General features: G+C 46.0%; 1 protein-coding gene across 1 annotated transcript; it reads right to left on the bottom strand.

The window, feature by feature from the left end:
- Positions 1–1364: 1364 nt before the first annotated feature.
- Positions 1365–16552, bottom strand: Eef1aknmt (eEF1A lysine and N-terminal methyltransferase). The gene is made up of 8 exons (XM_028864440.2): positions 16065–16552; positions 13002–13764; positions 11505–11704; positions 9260–9455; positions 6349–6516; positions 5066–5281; positions 3782–3913; positions 1365–2226 (listed from the first exon to the last, which is right to left on the bottom strand). Exons 1-8 carry the CDS (start codon positions 16215–16217, stop codon positions 1952–1954), a joined length of 2103 nt encoding a protein of 700 aa, XP_028720273.1. The 5' UTR covers positions 16218–16552; the 3' UTR covers positions 1365–1951.
- Between the last annotated feature and the right edge of the window lie 1465 nt (positions 16553–18017).

Genomic DNA, 18017 nt, shown 5'->3' with positions numbered 1-18017 from the left:
TATACCCATACAAGGCATTCTAGGGCAGTCACCCAGTTAGCAAGTTAAGGCATGACAGATTGGCACAATGACATTGGTGCAGGTGTGGGGTAAGAGGCAATAGTCAACTTTAACCACTTTACATTGCTGCAGAACTTGTTTGGTAGGGACCAAGGTATCATATTATATGCTCATCCTGATCCCTGATTGTTCTGGAAAGAGAACACTGTATACTCTCTCAGATTGTGAGAACCATTGCATGTGACCAACAACACTCTAGAACACTTGAATTAAAACAAGATAACTTTTCAGTTTGGACTCTTAAGCTATCAGCTTGCTCTTTGCGATATGCTCAGAGGCGGGGCGGATATCAGATTCTCTCTGGCATTCTGCATTTCTAAAGGCTATCTCTTAGGTGGAAGATGAAACTTCCTGGCACATAATTTAAATGTCTTCAAAATAGTTTTTGATTGGCCAACGTTTTAATACACCAGCTTACCCAAACACACACTTGGAATTTCTGGCTCACAGTAAAGACCTAGCCACACTGGGGATACCTTTCTGGCAATCTACAAGGCTCCAAAAACCAGGAAGGCCTTTGCATGGGATGTTTCTTCTCTGGTTTGCCTATGTTCTTCCCCTAGTATTTGTTTTATACCTAACTCACTTCACAATCTGCTAACAGCCTGAAGCCCACAACTCTCCTTTCCTGGCACCTGCTGGGCCCAAAGTTAGGTAGAATTCTTATAAAGGGGGAAGGCTCATAATGCCCCACCCCTTCCCAAGGAGCTATAGTTAATATCTGTGGGGGAGGGAGTGGGAATAATACTCTACAGTGGAGTGGTGTAACCACTGCTGTAAATAACAAACACCTATGGTCATGCAAGCAACACTAATTAAATGTAGTGGCCTACCAAGAAAGAAAATAAAATTTTTGTTAGGAAAAAGGTTTGTTGAGAAGGAGAAAATGAGAGAATGGGGTGGGGAAATGTAATCAAAGCACATTACATATATATACATACATACACACATATATATACATACACACACATACACACACACACACACACACACACACACACACACACACGGGAATTGTAAAGGAATCAAGTTTTTAAAAATTCTCATAGAATCATTTGCCTGACACTAAGGCAAAAGTAAATCGCTCTTTAATGGGGAAGATGGGACACAGGAAGTGACTCTGTGTCCATAAAACCTCTGTAAAGCTAGTGAGTGCCCCAGGAGTCCGATGAGGGCCTGGGTGAAAGGCCAGCAGCTGGAGAACATACTGGTCTTCACTGGTACAAATTTCCTTTGAACAGGAAATGAGGCTGGAAATTGCTCTTAGCTTTCAGTTACTATAAAAATACTTGAAATAGACCAACTTTTAAGGAAGGATGGTTTATTTGGCTTAGTCTGGAGGTTCCAGATGGAGTGGGCAAACCCATTGTCTTTGGGCCTGTGATGAAGCAGGGCATCATGGAGGGACAATAAGGCAGAACAAGGGCTTCACCTGACAGCAGCCACAAAGCAAAGAGAAAGTGCTGTGTCCCTACAGCCCTTCCAGGGCACCTAAGTTAGTGACCTAACTTCTTTCACAAAGCCCCTCCTAAAAGTTCCTCCATTTTCCAAAGGGGCCACAGGGGCTGGGGAGTCAGCTTTCAACGTAATGGCCTTTGGGAAGACACTGAAGACCCACAGTGGTACACTGCCAGACTGTAACTTCCGCCCTCGGCCTTCCCTCAGTCTCCAGAAGCAGATGACCGATCCTGCTCTTCTTCCATAATCACACTTTTTAAAAAATTAACAATCATCCCAGGGGCTGCCTCCATCCCAAAAGATGGGAGGCATGTAGCTGAGTACGAAACCAAGAAAAACGTGAGGTCTAAAAGAACTGTGCATCATACTCCAGCAGCCCATGAGCTCAAGTCAGTTTGGGCAGAAAGCTGAGAGGGCTGTCTGGCCCCAATGATCACACAATCTTCACAGTCTTCAGCATATCTGACAGGACATAGGTGTCATCCCAAGCCTGCCCAGGCTTCCTCAGGGTCCGCTCCAAAGCCTGGGCCATTTCCAGGAGTTCTGGGGTAGCAAGCTTCTGCTCTGGTTGCAGCTGACAGAACAGGATCTCATTCACTTCGCCCTCAATTCGCCGGACATACAGGAGAGGGAAGGCGGCCTTGAGTCCAGCCAGCACCGAGGCTTTTAACTCCAGGTCACGACACACGAGGTTAAGGATAAAGATCCCTGTAGAGTGGGGAGGAAAGAGCGGAATGACCACAGATCCAGAGACAAGCATGAGGAAAACACAGATTTCTGCACCAGGGAGGCTGGGGAGTGAAGAAAGGAAGTGAAGAGCTTGCAGAGAACCACAGCACACAACAGCATAAAGACTATGGAAATGTGAGTATGTGACACATAAAAGAACTTTGGCCTTATTCTTCAATTTTCTCATAGCTAACACATTACTTTAATATTCTTCAGGCCTAGGAAATCTTTTAATAAAAAAAATAATTAATAACCTCCACAAAAGACAAATTTATCAATTCCACAAGGATGTTGTTATGTTCTTGACACACACACATCACATGGGTATTTACTATCCAGTGAGAAGGCCAAGGTTGTCTGTCTTCTGGAAATCAAGGTTCCAATCAACTCAGGTCACCAGAGAACTTTTAAAATGCAAAATATCTAGGAGGTTGTGGCCACAGGCTTCAAGTGACGAAGAACTACTTCAACTTCAAGGGTCAGTGTGTCAAGTCTCTCAACCCAAGTTTCCTCATCTGAAAACGGGCTTCTATGAATAGTAAGTAACACGATGCCAAGTCCAGAGCATCTGACAACCATTCAAGTGGGAGCTAGAGTCACCAAGCTGCTTCAGTGTGAACTATGACCACTGTAAACAAAAGCTGAACACCTCCATAGACCATGAGCAGTTACAGGCCTTCGTACCTATTCAAGACACCTGCATACAAAATCACCATAAAAAGCACATACTAAGACTATTACTGGTAACACTACTCATATCACCAAATACTTGTGCTGGACAATCTAATTGTAGCACAGTAACATGATACCAGCAGCAGTACAAATGGACAATATAAACACAACACCACTGTGGTTGAATCTCACAAACATCAGGTTGAGTTAAAGAAAGCAGACACTTAAAAGAATCTAAGACCTGTAACTCCATCTATAGCAAGAAACAAACAGGCAAAATTAAGCTGTGATAACAATTAGTTTAATGCTTACCCTTAACAGAGGAAGAGTTACTGAGGAAGTAAGAGGTGGACTTCCAGGATGCTGGAAGTAGTGTTTGGTGCTGGTAGATGGTCACTTTGGAAAAGCTAATCAAATTACACATTTACATGCAATTTTTATTAAAGAATAATTTTTGTGGTCGGTGGCGGCAGTGACACATACCTTTAATCCCAGCACTTGGGAGGCAGAGGTAGGAGGATCTCTATGAATTCAAGACCAGCCTGGTCTAGAGTGAGTTCCAGGACAGAAAAATTCTGTCTTAAAAAAACAAAAAAGAATTATTTTGGTTTTTTATTTTTTAATTATGTATCTATGTGATGTGTGTGTGGGGGAGGGCATCGCATGCTGTTTGCAGGCACCCAGATTCTAGAAGAGGGCCTCGGATTCCCTGCAGCTGGAATTAGCAGCAGCTGTGTGAGTGCGGGGAACCTAACTCAAGTCCTCTGCCAGAGCTGCAAAGGCTCTGGGCTAACTCTCCAGCCCAAGAACTTGTTCTCAAAGGCCCTTCCCTCTTTCCTTTCCAATCTCCAGGGTTTCTTACCTTCACGAGATAGGATGCTTTTGACCTTCTGCAGGAAAAGCTGGTCCACAAATGCTGGGGGAGGACAACTCATTCCCAGTGTTGGATCCTTACTGTCTACATCAAACATGATCACATCATAGTGAGGTCGTTCTGAGAAAAAGGAGACAGTGAGGCCTTGTCTTTGCAGGATAAGATGACATCATTTACATTTCCATATACACACCTGCTCTGAAACCTGCTGCAGGCAACTAAGCCTGGAAGATGACTGGAGTACCTTGCCTATTCAAGACTCAAATGTCACGGTTTAGAGCAGTCTTTCTCATCAAAGTTCAAACTGGCCTACAGTACAGATGAGCATTTGTCCGCATTTAGAAGTGCCTTCCAAAGGCACACATTAACAGGTTCATTCTAGCATGAAGGATACATGCTACTCGTGTGGTTTTTAATGCTGACGAAATGAGCATCACCTGAAGTTTCCACATATTTGGAGAATGTGATGTCAAACCCCACGGTGGTAGCAAGAAGATGTGAGAGGAGATGGGAAGCCTGTGGTACTTTCTGCCAGTTCCCCAGGTAATTCTAAAGTATAACCAAATCATCTGGTCAAAGCAGCTGCCCAGGCTAAGGCTGACCAAGCACACACTAACTTTAACCAGCATCACCAGGATCCTATAGACGAAGTTAAAGGAGGAATAGGAGACATATTGAGTCCGGTTTTACAGAGGAGTAACGTGCACTTGTATCGTATGTCTAAGGTACAGAGTGAAGGAAACCCTGCATCAGTGTTTCTCAGCCTCACGCTGCTGACATTCTGGATAAAAGATTTTGTCATTGGTGACAGTAACAACATTCCCTCCAATTTGTGACAACCAAAACCATCTTTGTAGACCTTTGTAGACCTGTCCCTGAGGCTGGAAGTCACTGACTTGTGTGAATGTAGCTTTACTCTATTTCTGACTTCACCTACAGCTGAATGGTTTATTAAAAAAAAAAAAAAAAAAAAAAAAAAAAAAAAATCAACATATGCCCTATCTTTTCTTCCTTTTCTCTCCTCACCAGCTACAGACTCCAGCTTCCTTGGAGTGGTAGGAAGAGGAAAGGCTGCAAGGTCAGAAGGGGGGACTTCTGGTCTGTTTTATCAGTGGCTACACCCCAGGAAACTGAATTCATAGCTATATGAAGACACAGAGGGAAGCCTGACAGGAAGGCCTCAGAGAGATCAACTCTAGAGACCCCTGTAGGCCAGGCAACCTTGACCAATGTTCCATAACTACCACTGCTCCGAATGCTCTCAGACAGTACCTTCTCCTCCTGCCAGGCTGTTAATGTAGTCCAGGCCATCTGCAATGTGAACCTTCATCCGGTCACTCTGTGAGAAGCCAAACCACTGGGTGGCCACTTCCAACATGGACGGGTCAATCTCAATGGCATCGACACAAGACTTGGGGAAATGATCATGAACAAAGAGGGGGAGACTTCCCCCACCCAGGCCCACTACCAATAATGTCAGTGGGGTCTCTGTAATAGAAGAAGAGAACATCATTTTGCAATCTGCTCACTGGAAAGTCTGTACAGGGAGAACAAAAAAGGGAGTTGAAATTGTTGTTCTGCCCAGTGATAGACATTTAAGGACCTAGAAACTGAGAAGTCTCCAGACATTTGATCTTTCAGCCTTGGCTTCATGTTGGCTAAAGCCAGATAATGAACCATGTACTACATTATGGCCCCTTACAAACTCCAATGTAACTGGCTGACATGCTACCAAGAGTTCCTTAAGAGATATTGGATCTACTCCCATCCTCGGAAATGGAGGCACAATTTTATTCATAATCACAAAGTAGTATGAATGCAACATCCCTTACCCACTCTTAACTCAGAGGGCCCCAACTACCTCTTCAGACACCCCAACAAAACAAGCACAATCCATTCAAGTTCTTTAAAGCACAGAAAACAAAGACCCAAATCCTAGTCCTAAGCAGAGAACCACAGTAAGCACAAGAATACTAAAGGAAGGAAGGAAACAAATCACCAAAAAAAGCTATACCCCAAGATCAACTAAAGCAGAGTTAGGGACTTCGGGTGAAGACATTCGGGAGTGAACACATCAAGATGCTTCTTAGTGCAAAGTTGTCATTTTAACTACAGTAAGAATTACATTTTGTGCTCACATAAGGCACTACTGAAAGCCACACATTACCCAAAGGCATTGAAGACGTGAGAAATGTACCATCCAGTTAACACGACTATATACCATGAAAATTTATAAATAACTTAAAATTTTATGGATAACTTAAAATCTGTGTGCTTCACCTAACCTGGCTGAATATATTCTATTCCTTAATTGTAAAGCAAAATAAACAGAAGAAAACAAAACTTATACCCCAACACAGGCAGCTATTTCAAGATGGTAGGCTGTTTGAAGCAAGTTACCTACCAGCTCAGTAATGGAGAATGTAGTCCAGATGAGGGAGGACAGGAACCTATGTGCATCTGTCAGTCTGAAGTAACTGTGTAAGCTACACGGTGATGTGCTCACCTCTGCAGCCTGACATGCTCTGACTGTGGAAGGCAGTGGCATCTCTTACCTAAGAGCAGCTCCGGGTTTCTGAGCAGGGCAAGGCCAGCGATCATGGCTTTATGGTGTTCACAACAGAGATAACTCTTATCGATGGACTGCCCTGGGGCAGGAGGGGAGTCCTCGGAAGTATCAGCAGGTCGCTCTTTCTTCCTGTCCTTTTTCCGTTTCTTCTGGGCTAAAGGAGAGAGTCACACTACTGAAGTCCTATGCTTTCTTAGGCGAGCCCTTGGAAATTAAGGGATAACAGCAGCAGTGTGCTGCAACAGTTTTAAACAGATCAGAAGAACCAACCATTAAGTAAGCAATTTTCCTGCACATTGGATGACATCATATAGATAGCTTGAAATTGACCACTGAGGGAATATTTACACCATAGAAATTGGCAAATTCTATAAATCTGACCCTCCTCACAAAGACATGGTTGTTTTAACATTCACCATATACTGCTGAATACCAGAGGGCCAGAAAAGGTACACAGCAAAAGCATATTCAAAACCTGGAAATATTAACTAAAGGGCCTCAAGGCCCTCCCCTCTGAGAATGTAAGACCCATTACAGGAGGAAAGTGGACTCATTATTCTTTTACAGAAATGTGAAGTCACTACTACCTCCCCAACACCACTGACTATACCAACACCTTTTACTCTGAGCTCCTCTCATAACTGTTCCCAATTCTTTGCCCGTGAAAAACCGAGCATCTCAGGTACTCAGAAGTACACAGTTAACAAGTGGTACAGATAAGTCATGAACCCAGGACTGCTTGTACCCCATACCTATCATCTTCCTACTAAGTCTCCTAGACAGCATGGAACACCATCCCTTGATGAGGAAATCAGAGGGTAAAAACCCTATAAAAGATCACTCCACTTTGCCTACTCCCTCGAAGTCATCCTAAATGGACAGCTCTGAATTTCCACAGGAATCTGCGCTTCCTAGAAGCATCAGAACTGATGTGAGGCAGGGAGTACTTTTCAGATGTTAATCTCTTCTGAGTACTCGCTACTTTGTGGTCATCCATACTCCGTGATGGATACTCCTCCTCCCAGGGGAAGAAAAGTTTACCAAGAAGGCAAGAAACTTGATAATGTCAGGCAGTGGTGGTACACACCTTTCATCCCAGCACTTAGAGGCAGAGGCAGGCAGATCTCTGTGAGTTCAAGGCCAGCCTTGTCTACAGAGTTAGTTCCAGGACAGCCAGGGCTATACAGAGAAACCCTGTCTCAAAAAAACAAAAACAAACAAACAAACAAACAAAAAAAAAACCAGAAACTTGATAATGTGAAAAAACTTCAAACTCAAAGTGGAAAGAGCAAACTTTTCTCTTCAGCCTTTTGACAGAAGTGTAGGATGAGATTAAAGGAACTTGCAGGCTGATGAGAGGGTGGGAGCCCACAAGCATGGAGAATGCTCCAAAGAAAATCCTTGTGAGACTACGGGACAGGGCGAACCCATGACCTCAGGAGTCTGACTTCTCCCAGATGTGAGGATGGCAGGTCAAACAAGAGCAGTGACCAGGAATCGGGACACCCAACTTCAGATTTCTGTGACCAAAGGGAAGTTATACTGGAGACGGGGACAGCAACATTTCCTTTTGAATCTAGACTGGTCTCCTTCTGTAGTCCTGTCTGGCCTGCAATGATTCCGCCTTCTGAGTACTAGGACTAACACGACGCACCACCAAATCCAGCCTTAGTTTTTACTCTAAATGTCTGGTTTTAAATTAGTCACAATAATACAAACATAGTCAGGGGGGAAGAGTGAGTAAACAAACCAGAGGATCTCCTCAGCGAGATTTCTATGTGACATCTTAGACATCTTACCCTCAGTGGATAAGAACACTGGCTGCTCTTATAAAGGAACAGAGTTCAGGTTCCAGCACCCACACCAGCTCATGGCTGCTAGTTCCATGAAGCTAAACTCTAGCTCCAGAAGATCTAATGCTCTCTCAGGGCCTCCACAGGCACCTGAATCACATACATACACACACAGACAGACAGACAGACAGACATACATACATACAGACAGACACACACACGCGCGCGCGCGCGCGCGCGCGCGCACGCACACACATGCACACGCAATTTTTTACTTAAAAAAATAAATCTTAAAAAAGAAAATGAGTGAACCTAAAGGAGGTCTGGATCTCACTGGCCAACACTGTAAACATCCGACAGCTGTGACTATATTAATTAAAATATAAATTAATTAAAATTCAAACCAGTGTGGTGGCTTAGGCCTGTAATCCCAGCTTAAGAGACTGAGGCAGAGGAATTGCTGAAAGTTCAAAAACCTAAAGAGTGAGACCTCTCGAAAATAAAATACATAAGTAAAAACCAATTTCTAAAAGAAATCAGTCACACCAACCATGTTCCATGTGCCTGCAGCCATTTCTAGTGAGGGGCTAGCATACGAGAATGGGAGGTCAGAAACTATTTTCTCCATTGCACACAGTTCCACCGCACAGTGCTGGAGTAGATGGCAGCTGAGGCACCCTCTTTAAGTCCCTCCGAAGCAGGCAACACTATGAAGGAGGGCAGGGCTGGCTCCATGCACCCTCATGTTTCTGGCCCATCTCCCGAGGGGCACAAAGGGATGCACATGCAGCAGCTTAGAAGACAGATTCCCTTTAAACCGAGGCACTAAAGCCTTTATCAAGCTTATTCAGCTTCACCATCCCTACTCCATATCATTTCAGAGCTAGGCTTTGCTCAAGATGTGAACAAACACTTCTGTTTGCTTATCTCCACTAGTACCCTGCCCAGATGGTGGGAAAGGAGAGCCCAAAGAGCCCTGTGCCTCCGATTACAAAGATCCAGCTCTGTCCTTCATCTTAGCCAAGCTCTAAGTTCTTTTGAAGCACTCTAAATTGAGTTATCCAGACCCTGCTGGGTCCCACAATCACATCTGTGATGTCTCACCTCTATGAGACACATCCTTCAGCAGCCTGGCTTCCGACTGCACCACGTTCCTGTTGCTGAGGAAGATGAGCCGCCGAAAGTACCACCTATCTTCGCCTTGTACGTCCTCGATAACATAGTCACCACTCAAGGCACTGTGGTCCTGATGACGAACAGTCCGGACTCCAATGTCCCCACCCACAGACAGGAAGGGAACCTGCAGGAGCAGACAGAGATGTAGATAAACCATCCGCTCAATTTAGAAGTATGTGACACTATACACTGCGCTTTGGTTGAGCATGAGAACCTCCCCATGCCAAGGACAACAACAGCTCCAAAGACTTGCCTTCCCAATCCAGTGCTCTCCTGGGCCTTTGGATAGAGACCAAAAGGTTTGATCCATTTTAGAAACTCAAATGAGGGGCTGGAGAGATAGCTCAGCAGTTAAGAGCACTGGCTGCTCTTCCAGAGGACCGGAGTTCAAGTCCCAGCACTCACATGACAGCTCACAACTGTCTGTGAGTCCAGTTACAGACACCCTCACACAGGCATACATGCAGACAAAACACCAATGCAAATAAAATACAAATAAATAGAAACTCAAATGAACCCACAGAGGATCCCTAGCCACTAGACACCTGTACTTGGTGCTGCCCAAGAAAGATGGAAGATTTTCATCAGCAAGCACACAGATTCCCCCACAGCCCAGGACATCAACGACCGAGCCAGGGCCGCCAGGGAGGGGCTGTAATGTGTGAGAAGGAATCCGGACAGGTACAGAAATGACAACAACCCTTCCTCTCCCCAACGTAGTCCCATCTTTCGTCCATTTTCCCACACCTCAGAGTGACAGTATATTTCCCCTTGAACTTGCCCCCTTTGTTTCTTCTTAAAGACCTGTCAGCTTATTTCCTAACTGCCAATAATTCCTGGCCTTGAAGACTTGTGGATGAGAGCTCTCCAGACAATCTGAGCCTTCATGAAATAAATATCCCTAATTGATAACAATCCTGGAGTCTCTCAGAAAAATCAGAGTCCTCATCAGCACAGATCGCAGGGTCATCTGCTAGGAACCCAAGACCCAGGATATGACTGTTTCAGATCCATCACTGCCACACCAACCCTTCAGTGCCTTGGCTTTCCTAAAGTCCAGTTCTCACAAGAGACCTGCCAATGACTTGTGCTGGCAGATGGCACAAGACAGATGCCAACGGGTTATTACCATTTTTGGCATAACTTCCAGTTTCCTTTCTAGCTGTGCTAACACCCAGAAGTGAGCTCTTGGGGTTCTCTTTTATACCCTCACATGATACTTCTGAGACACAAGACAACCAGGGAAGTCCCTTTCAAATGTGGAAATGAGGGGCTGGAAAGATGGCTCCATGGTTAAGAGCACTGGCTGCTCTTCTAGAAGTCCTGAGTTCAATTCCCAGCACTTACATGGCAGCTCACAACTGTCTGTAATGGTAGTCCCCTGGGATCTGATGCTCTCTTCTGGTGTACAGACATACACCCGGAGGAAAAAAAAACCATATACATAGACTACGTATATAAATCTTTTTTTAAAAATGTGAAAAAGAAAAAAAAAACCCAGGCCCCTACCCTAGACACAGATGCTACAGTAGTATGCCTTCTTTTGCTCTCTCTCTCTCTGTGCGTGTGCATGTGCGTGTGCGTGTGCGTGTGCATGTGTGTTTGAAGAATTAAACCCAGGGCCTTATGCACAACAGGCAGGGGTTCTATTGCACAACTGACCCACCACCTTAGCCTCTAGAGTGGTCCCCCTTTCTCTCTCTGCCTGGGAACACTTAACTCTCACCTGACAATAACTCTCCAAACTATGGTCAGATTCTAGTCCTAACTTTCTTCTTTAATTTTTTTAAATGTAATTTTATTTATTTATTATTATTTTATATGCATTGGGGTTTTGCCTACATGTATGTCTGTAGGAAGGTGTAGGATCCCCTGGAACTAGTCACAGACAGTTGTGAGCTGCCATGTGAGTGCTAGGAATTGAACCCGGGTCCTCTGAAAGAGCAGCCGTGCTCTTAACCACTGAGCCATCTCTCCAGCCCTTAGTCAATTGTTTTAAGTTAGCATATAAATAATGGTTTTCATCATGGCCTCTCTATACATTATACTGCCATTATACTTTGGTCTCCATTGTCCCCTCCCCAGTCCTGGCCTTTTTAAGGCTCCTTCAGCCTTCCTAGCTGCTGACGGAACTCCAGAAAACCAGCGAAAGCTGCTGCCCGAGTTTTGGTACCTGCTGCTGGGGAGGCATCCCGGCCGGGGCCAGTTCCATGACCCTGGGTGACAGCTCTGCTTGAATGCTCTCCATGCCATCATACGGCTGGCCTCGGTGAAGAGCCACTGTGACCAGCCTCCTGAAGCCTGCACTGGCTGCCAGCTGCTTCCGGCCCTCATCCATGCCAAAGAGCCACTCGGTCTCCCGGCCCTGGGGTACTGGGACAGAAAAAACTGGTTACGGGAGCCCTGGGGGCAACTGCTCAAGCTCCACAGTCGGTGTGGTCCACGTGGCAAAGCCAGTCCCTCCCTGCTCAGGCCCAGCTTCCTTCCTGTGACCCACGGAGAGGTTATCAATTCCCAAAGCGGAGCAGCCATCAAACATGAAGCCGGACTAAGGGAAATGCACGTGGAGGTACGTCTTAGGAGTTGGGGGAGACAGGCAGATAGAAAAAAAAAAATGCCATTTCATCCATGCAGGCCTGATTCCAAGTTCTTTAAAAATACAAATAATGGAATCCTCACAACGGCCCAAGAGAGACATGGCATTATTTCCATGGTTACAAATGAGTAAGGAGAAGCACAGAACTTAAAACCGTTTGTCTAAGTTCACAGAGCTAGTGACTGCGAAGCTCGGACGCAAACCCAGACAGTCTGGCCCACCGCCATCCTCCTATCCACCCCACTATTCATTCCCACAGGTGGACGGCAAGAACTACGGAATACTTGGAAAGACGGCTCAGTTCTCAAGAAACCGGATTTCCAACGTAAGCACACCTTGCATTCATCTAGGATGTTCACGGTTTCTTTATGAACTCTTTTCTCCAACTCTTCATCCCTCCATCCGTCCGGTACCCTCACTGCTGTACACAGTAACAGCTGACATTCATACAGCACTCATCACAGGGCAAGCATCATTTCTAAGAGTTTACACTTCCCAACTACACAAGACAGTTACAATCCCACTTTACTTTATCCGAGGAAAATAAGGCGAACGGGGAACGGTAACGTTTTCGGTGTCTTCTCCCCAGGAAGTACCTAAGCCGGGACTGGAATCCAGAGTCCGCTGCAGAGCTTACTCCGCCAGCTGCCACCTTGCACTGCCTCCTCCTTTAAGTCTGCAGTGGCTTTGCTTCTGGAGTCCAACCGGCCGGACAGAACTCGACCTAGATCTCACAGGGGACACCAACCCGCCCAGGCTTGACTCCATCAATCCACGTTCACCGCGTAACTAACATTTCTATACAGTGTGTAACGGGTCTCAATTTATACTGTCTCCTGTCTACCACCTCCATCCTCAAACTTCATCAAGCCTTTATAATGGACTATGACAAGAACAAGCTCAAGTCTTAAGAAGGTTGCTGGAGACCTACTACTCCCTTTCTGCCATACCTTGGCTAATCTCCCTTCTTAAGCTAAAAACAGCCGTGACACATCCATCACCGTCACCCAAGCCCAGCCCCAGCCCCTGTAAGCCAGCCCTTCCAGGGAAAGAGGCGGAGCCATCCCAACTCACTGATGAAAATGGCAAAATGATTGTCCCGCGATGGTTTCACAGTGGGGTTGTCCACCACGTGGAGGGTGTAGCGTGGCTCCCCAGTGTCCCCACTGCACAAGTCCAGGGACACACTCCCCAGCCCGGCCTTGCGGCGCAGCTGGCTACACAGCCAAGCATAGTGCTGGCGCTCCCGCACAGCCTCGGCCAGCCGGTCGGCACTCTCCAGCCGCGCCGGCTTGCCCTGCTCCTGAGTACACAGCTCAAAGATCTGAAGGGCAGAGCCAGGGACCGGCCTGAACTTGGTCATGACGAAGGCAAAGACAGGCAGGGAGAACCGGGGTTCTGCTTCAAACACCTGGTGGTCCTGGCTGTCGGCCACTTGGTGCACCCTCACCATCCACCCCTCCCGAGAGAAGTGACCCACTGCTTTCTTCAGGACGTGAGCCTGAGCCAGGGAGATGCAGAGGTAGCGGCCGCCCACCTGCAGGACACGGCCAACCTCGGCCAGCATCCTGTCCACCTGCTGCAGGGTCTTTTCCTCCTCATCTGTCAGGACAGCATCCAGCGTGCCCTTGTCCAACACCACCTGGAACGTGGCGTCAGGAAACTCCATCTGCGTCATGTCCATCTTCAAGAAACTCATGTGGGGCCGTCGGCTGGCATTGCGCTCCTTCATTTGCTTGATGGCAACCTCACTGATGTCAATATTCACTATATCTTGATAGCCCACGTCATACAGTTGCTCACTTAGCTCTGAGTTGCCACATCCAATCACAAGCACCTAGAGGGGAAAAAAAAAAAAATCATGTACAAAACAGAAGCGACCAAGGCAAAGACATGCTCTTTGATACTTCAAAGAGGAAAATCTCACCTTGGCTATTTTGTACTCTTTGACAGAGACACTACTATAAGGAGAAAGCAACACTAGAATTAACTCCTAAGTGCCGTCTTGAAACTACCAATACAGGTGTGTACAATTTATGGCCCAGCGCAATCATGATTGGAGTCCAAAACAAAACCATTCACATTCTTAAAATATTGTTTTTTTTTGTTTTTTTGTTATTTGCAAAGACAGTCTTTATTACAATGTCAAAAGCTAGACCACACCTGGGAGGAATTCACTAATCAAAACAGTATTTTGCCACAATAAAGGTCATGTGTGAACAGGCTTTGTGATGTGTGCTATTCAAAAATTAATGTGTGGCTTGAGAGATAGCACAGTAGGTTAGAGCACCTACAGTTCTTACAGAGGCTGAACTATGGTGATATTTTATTTGTACTAAAATGTGATGTGTATGCTAATAAATAAAGTTGCCTGGGGGTCAGAGCTAATAGCAAGCCATCGCAGAAGCTGGGCGGTGGTGGTGCACGCCTTTAATCCCAGCTCTTGGGAGGCAGAGCTAAGCGGATCTCTGTGTGTTCAAGGATAGAGCCAGCATGGAGACACACGCCTTTAATCTCAATACCAACCATAGAAGACCTGGAGGTCTGTACAGACAGGCAGTGACAAGGAGGTCATGTGATTGGGTTTACAACCAATGAGAAGGCAGAACAGAAACACTATAAAAAGACAGACACACAGGAAGTAGGTCTCTTTCGGAGAGGTAGGGCAACAGCGACAGTGAAGGGTTTTTAGCTCTTAGCTATTGTTCTGACCTCTTGGCTTTCATCTCTGTATTGGCTCTGTGTTTCTTATTTAATAAGACGGTTGGTTACATCTACACTGAACTTCAAGGAGACAGTTGAACCCTGGAGGGTGAGGTATCCCGAACACCTCGAGCTGCTCAGAACAACAGCTCTGCCCTGAAGGTGTCCTGGACACCTGGAGCTGTTTAGCACAGCTCTGACAGCTGGAACTGCAAGTTCAGTTCTCAGCACCCACATAGTACAACTCACAATTGCTTAGGATGCCCATTCCTGGGAATCAGATAGGCTCTTCTGGCCTCCCCAGCTCATGTACTCACATGATGCACATAAACTCATGCGGGCAAACACACACATGCATAATAAACAGATAAGTCTTTTTTTTAAAGTCTGTAGGAAATTGCAAAATCCAAACATACCAGCTGCAATATCGTTTTTTACCGTTAAAACTGTAGCCTGACATAACTATTTCCATCCACTCATGCTTCCTATTTCCCCAGACAATCAACTACAGTTTATGAGATTTCAAAATCTGCTCCCATCACAAATTCTACCTCATGATATTTAGCTATTTTTCTGAAGCCAAACTTAAAATCCAAATTGTCTCTCTGTGGCATAAATCTCCCATTCATCTTTCAAAAATACTGGTGTCACCATCTCTGGAAGGAAAAGCATCGTTTGGTGAGAAGTAACTAAGCTCTGGGGCCAGAGTGACCTGCTTTTAAATCTCCATTTGACAAGCTACATGTGTGACTCCAGTATTCACCTGTAAAAACAAGTGCACCTGAATGAGCTAAGAATAAAAAGACTGCACACAACAGCTGTTGGGTTTTTGTCCCTACCACCAATACAAACCCATCTCTTGCACACCTATTTAACTTGGAACTTTCCACTTTCAGAGTGTGTGCAGTTTATGCCTTCCTGCTCTTGTAGTTTGAGTGCTGGGCACAATGTCTGAAATTTGATGAACACTCAGCAGTGACTTAATAAACGTATTTATCAACAAAGTCACACAGCGATGCCTATTCCACACTGGTGCACAGTGGCAGAACACCCTTTCAGACTACTGAAGAAGTCACCATTCCAAAAAGAGTTAAGTCAAGGATGAGCTTTGTTTGTTTGTCTGTTCTTTTTTCAAGACAGGATTTCTCTGTGTAACAGCCCTAGCTATCCTGGAACTAGCTTAGCAGACCAGGCTGGCCTTGAACTCAAGAGATCCGCCTGCCTCTACTGGGATTAAAGACATGCGCCACCAGGCCCGGCTCAATGATCAGTTTTTAACTGAAAGCTTTAAAAAGTTATTTTAAAGTTGTCATTTGGAGCGCTTCACGGACTCCTGAATTGAGGATCCCAGGAGGGTACCCACGCTGCCTGTCTCCTAAGTTTAAGACGGCTACCTTCAGTCCCCACAGGGGGACTCCTGGCCGCACGTCTTACCTTTTCCCTGGGCCTGATGTATTTGTGCAGCACCTCGCACAGTTCCAGATAGGTGCCATACCACTCGAAAGATTTCTTTCCTCGCTGCTGGAAGAACTTCTCCCAGTAGTCAACAGAGCCAAACTCCTTGGAGCTTTTAGGTAAGAGATTCATGTTCCCACGGCGAGTTGCGTCTTCGGGACTGCTCCCGGTGACAGCTCATGAAGGGGGCTCACCCCAGGAAGAAGCACAGGAGATGCAGCAGCGGGAAATCTCATCCACTGCAGACACCATTGACTCGTTCCACACTCAAAACCCAACCGAACGCCCCAAGGCGGCAGACGCACGCGCGCACCACCGAGTTTACCGCGCGCCGCCCCCTCCTTTGCACACTCAGTCCGCGCCCCACGTGCAGCAAGCCCACACTCGGGCTGCACCTCTCGGAGCCCAGCAACCACATCCGGGTAAGACGTCTCGGGACTGATCAGGCGCCCATCCCAAACTAGCCGCTCATTGGTCACCGCGTCTCATTTTTGACACTTCATTGGCGGGGACTCTCTCGCTCTCAGGCTTGCTCGTAGGGGGCGCGCTTTTTTACACAAGCCAATGCGAGGGGGCGGGACTTCCTGCCGGAGTCCGGGCGGAAGAGGCCAACTGCCGGGAGCCGGGCGCGGCTGCGCGCGCCGCCTTAGCGGTCTCCGGGAGACTTGTGCTCCCTCCGTCGCCAGCTGAGGGCGCACGGGCATTGGGAGGTCGTCTAGTCACGGTGGAGTGACGTCCAACCTGCGCAGGAGCAGGAGGCTCAGGAAGAAATTCTCTCTCCTTCAGGAGGATATGAGCCTTTCTGTCGCCTCAGACCTGCACAACCCAGCGCTCTTCCCTTCCGCATCTCCTCTCCCCGGACTTACTTTGCCACCGTTCTTGGTTAATTCAGAGGGAAATGACCGCTTTTTCTGCTCCGAAATACAGGGCTCCGCTATCAATACTGGAACCACGTAAAATTTCAGGAGGAAAGACTAACCACCGATAATTCCGAGGTGCCTCCTTTTCCCTTTCCCTCGCCCCTCAAAACACAGTAGCCCTACTGAAGATGTTCGTTTTATTATCGGCTTCCTTGAGTTGTCGTTCTGATGTCAACTGGAAAGGCATATTTTATGTGTCTCTTGAGCACACCGTCCTTTCAAATGTTCATTTTAGGAAAATATTCCAAAGAGGTTCTTGGTGAAGGAAGGGCTGTTTCGAAAAGACGATGAACGAAACAGCTCTCCTGATAAAGGAGTAATACAGATGGTTTATTCTAGAGGCAAATATGAGTGACCATAGCCCAGGAACACAAATCTAGGTCCCTCAGATACCATGTTCCCATGAGGTGGCAATTTCGTGGAATTTTTATAGTAACAGAACACACAAAGTAGTAATACATTGTGTAATGCTTTCCAAATACATTGGTGGGTGTATGTGAGATGGTTACAACCAAGCAGGAAAAGCTAGAAGTCCGTTCCTACTTTCCAGAGGTCTTACATAATGATGAAAAAAGGGTGTTAAGTCATGTACAGAGGACACTAAATAGCTTTTAAGGACGCTAAAAATGTCCTTAGATACTTTGGCTCTGGACCTGCAACATGTCAGCCTCTTCACATCATTGAAGTTGAGATCAATGAGCCTTTGCAGACAGCTTCTTTCCAGTAATTCTTGTTCACAGCCTGTGCACACGGCGCTAGCACAGACACTGAACAGTTAGAGTAGACATAATTTTTAATATAAAGTAGTCTTCAAAAATTCCATAATCCTTTATTGGACTTCTTTTTTAATTGAAATTTTTTTCATATTACATATCTGATCATGGTTTCTTCTCTCCCAACTCCTCCCAGATCTTCTCCATGATACCCCTTCCCACTTTAGCAAACAAACACAATAAAATGAAATAAAACACCCAGGATTTATAAATAAATAAATAAATAAATAAATAAATGG

This window comes from Peromyscus leucopus, chromosome 15, assembly GCF_004664715.2.
Source record: "Peromyscus leucopus breed LL Stock chromosome 15, UCI_PerLeu_2.1, whole genome shotgun sequence".
NCBI lineage: Eukaryota > Metazoa > Chordata > Mammalia > Rodentia > Cricetidae > Peromyscus > Peromyscus leucopus.
This window is presented reverse-complemented; position numbering and strand designations above follow the sequence as displayed.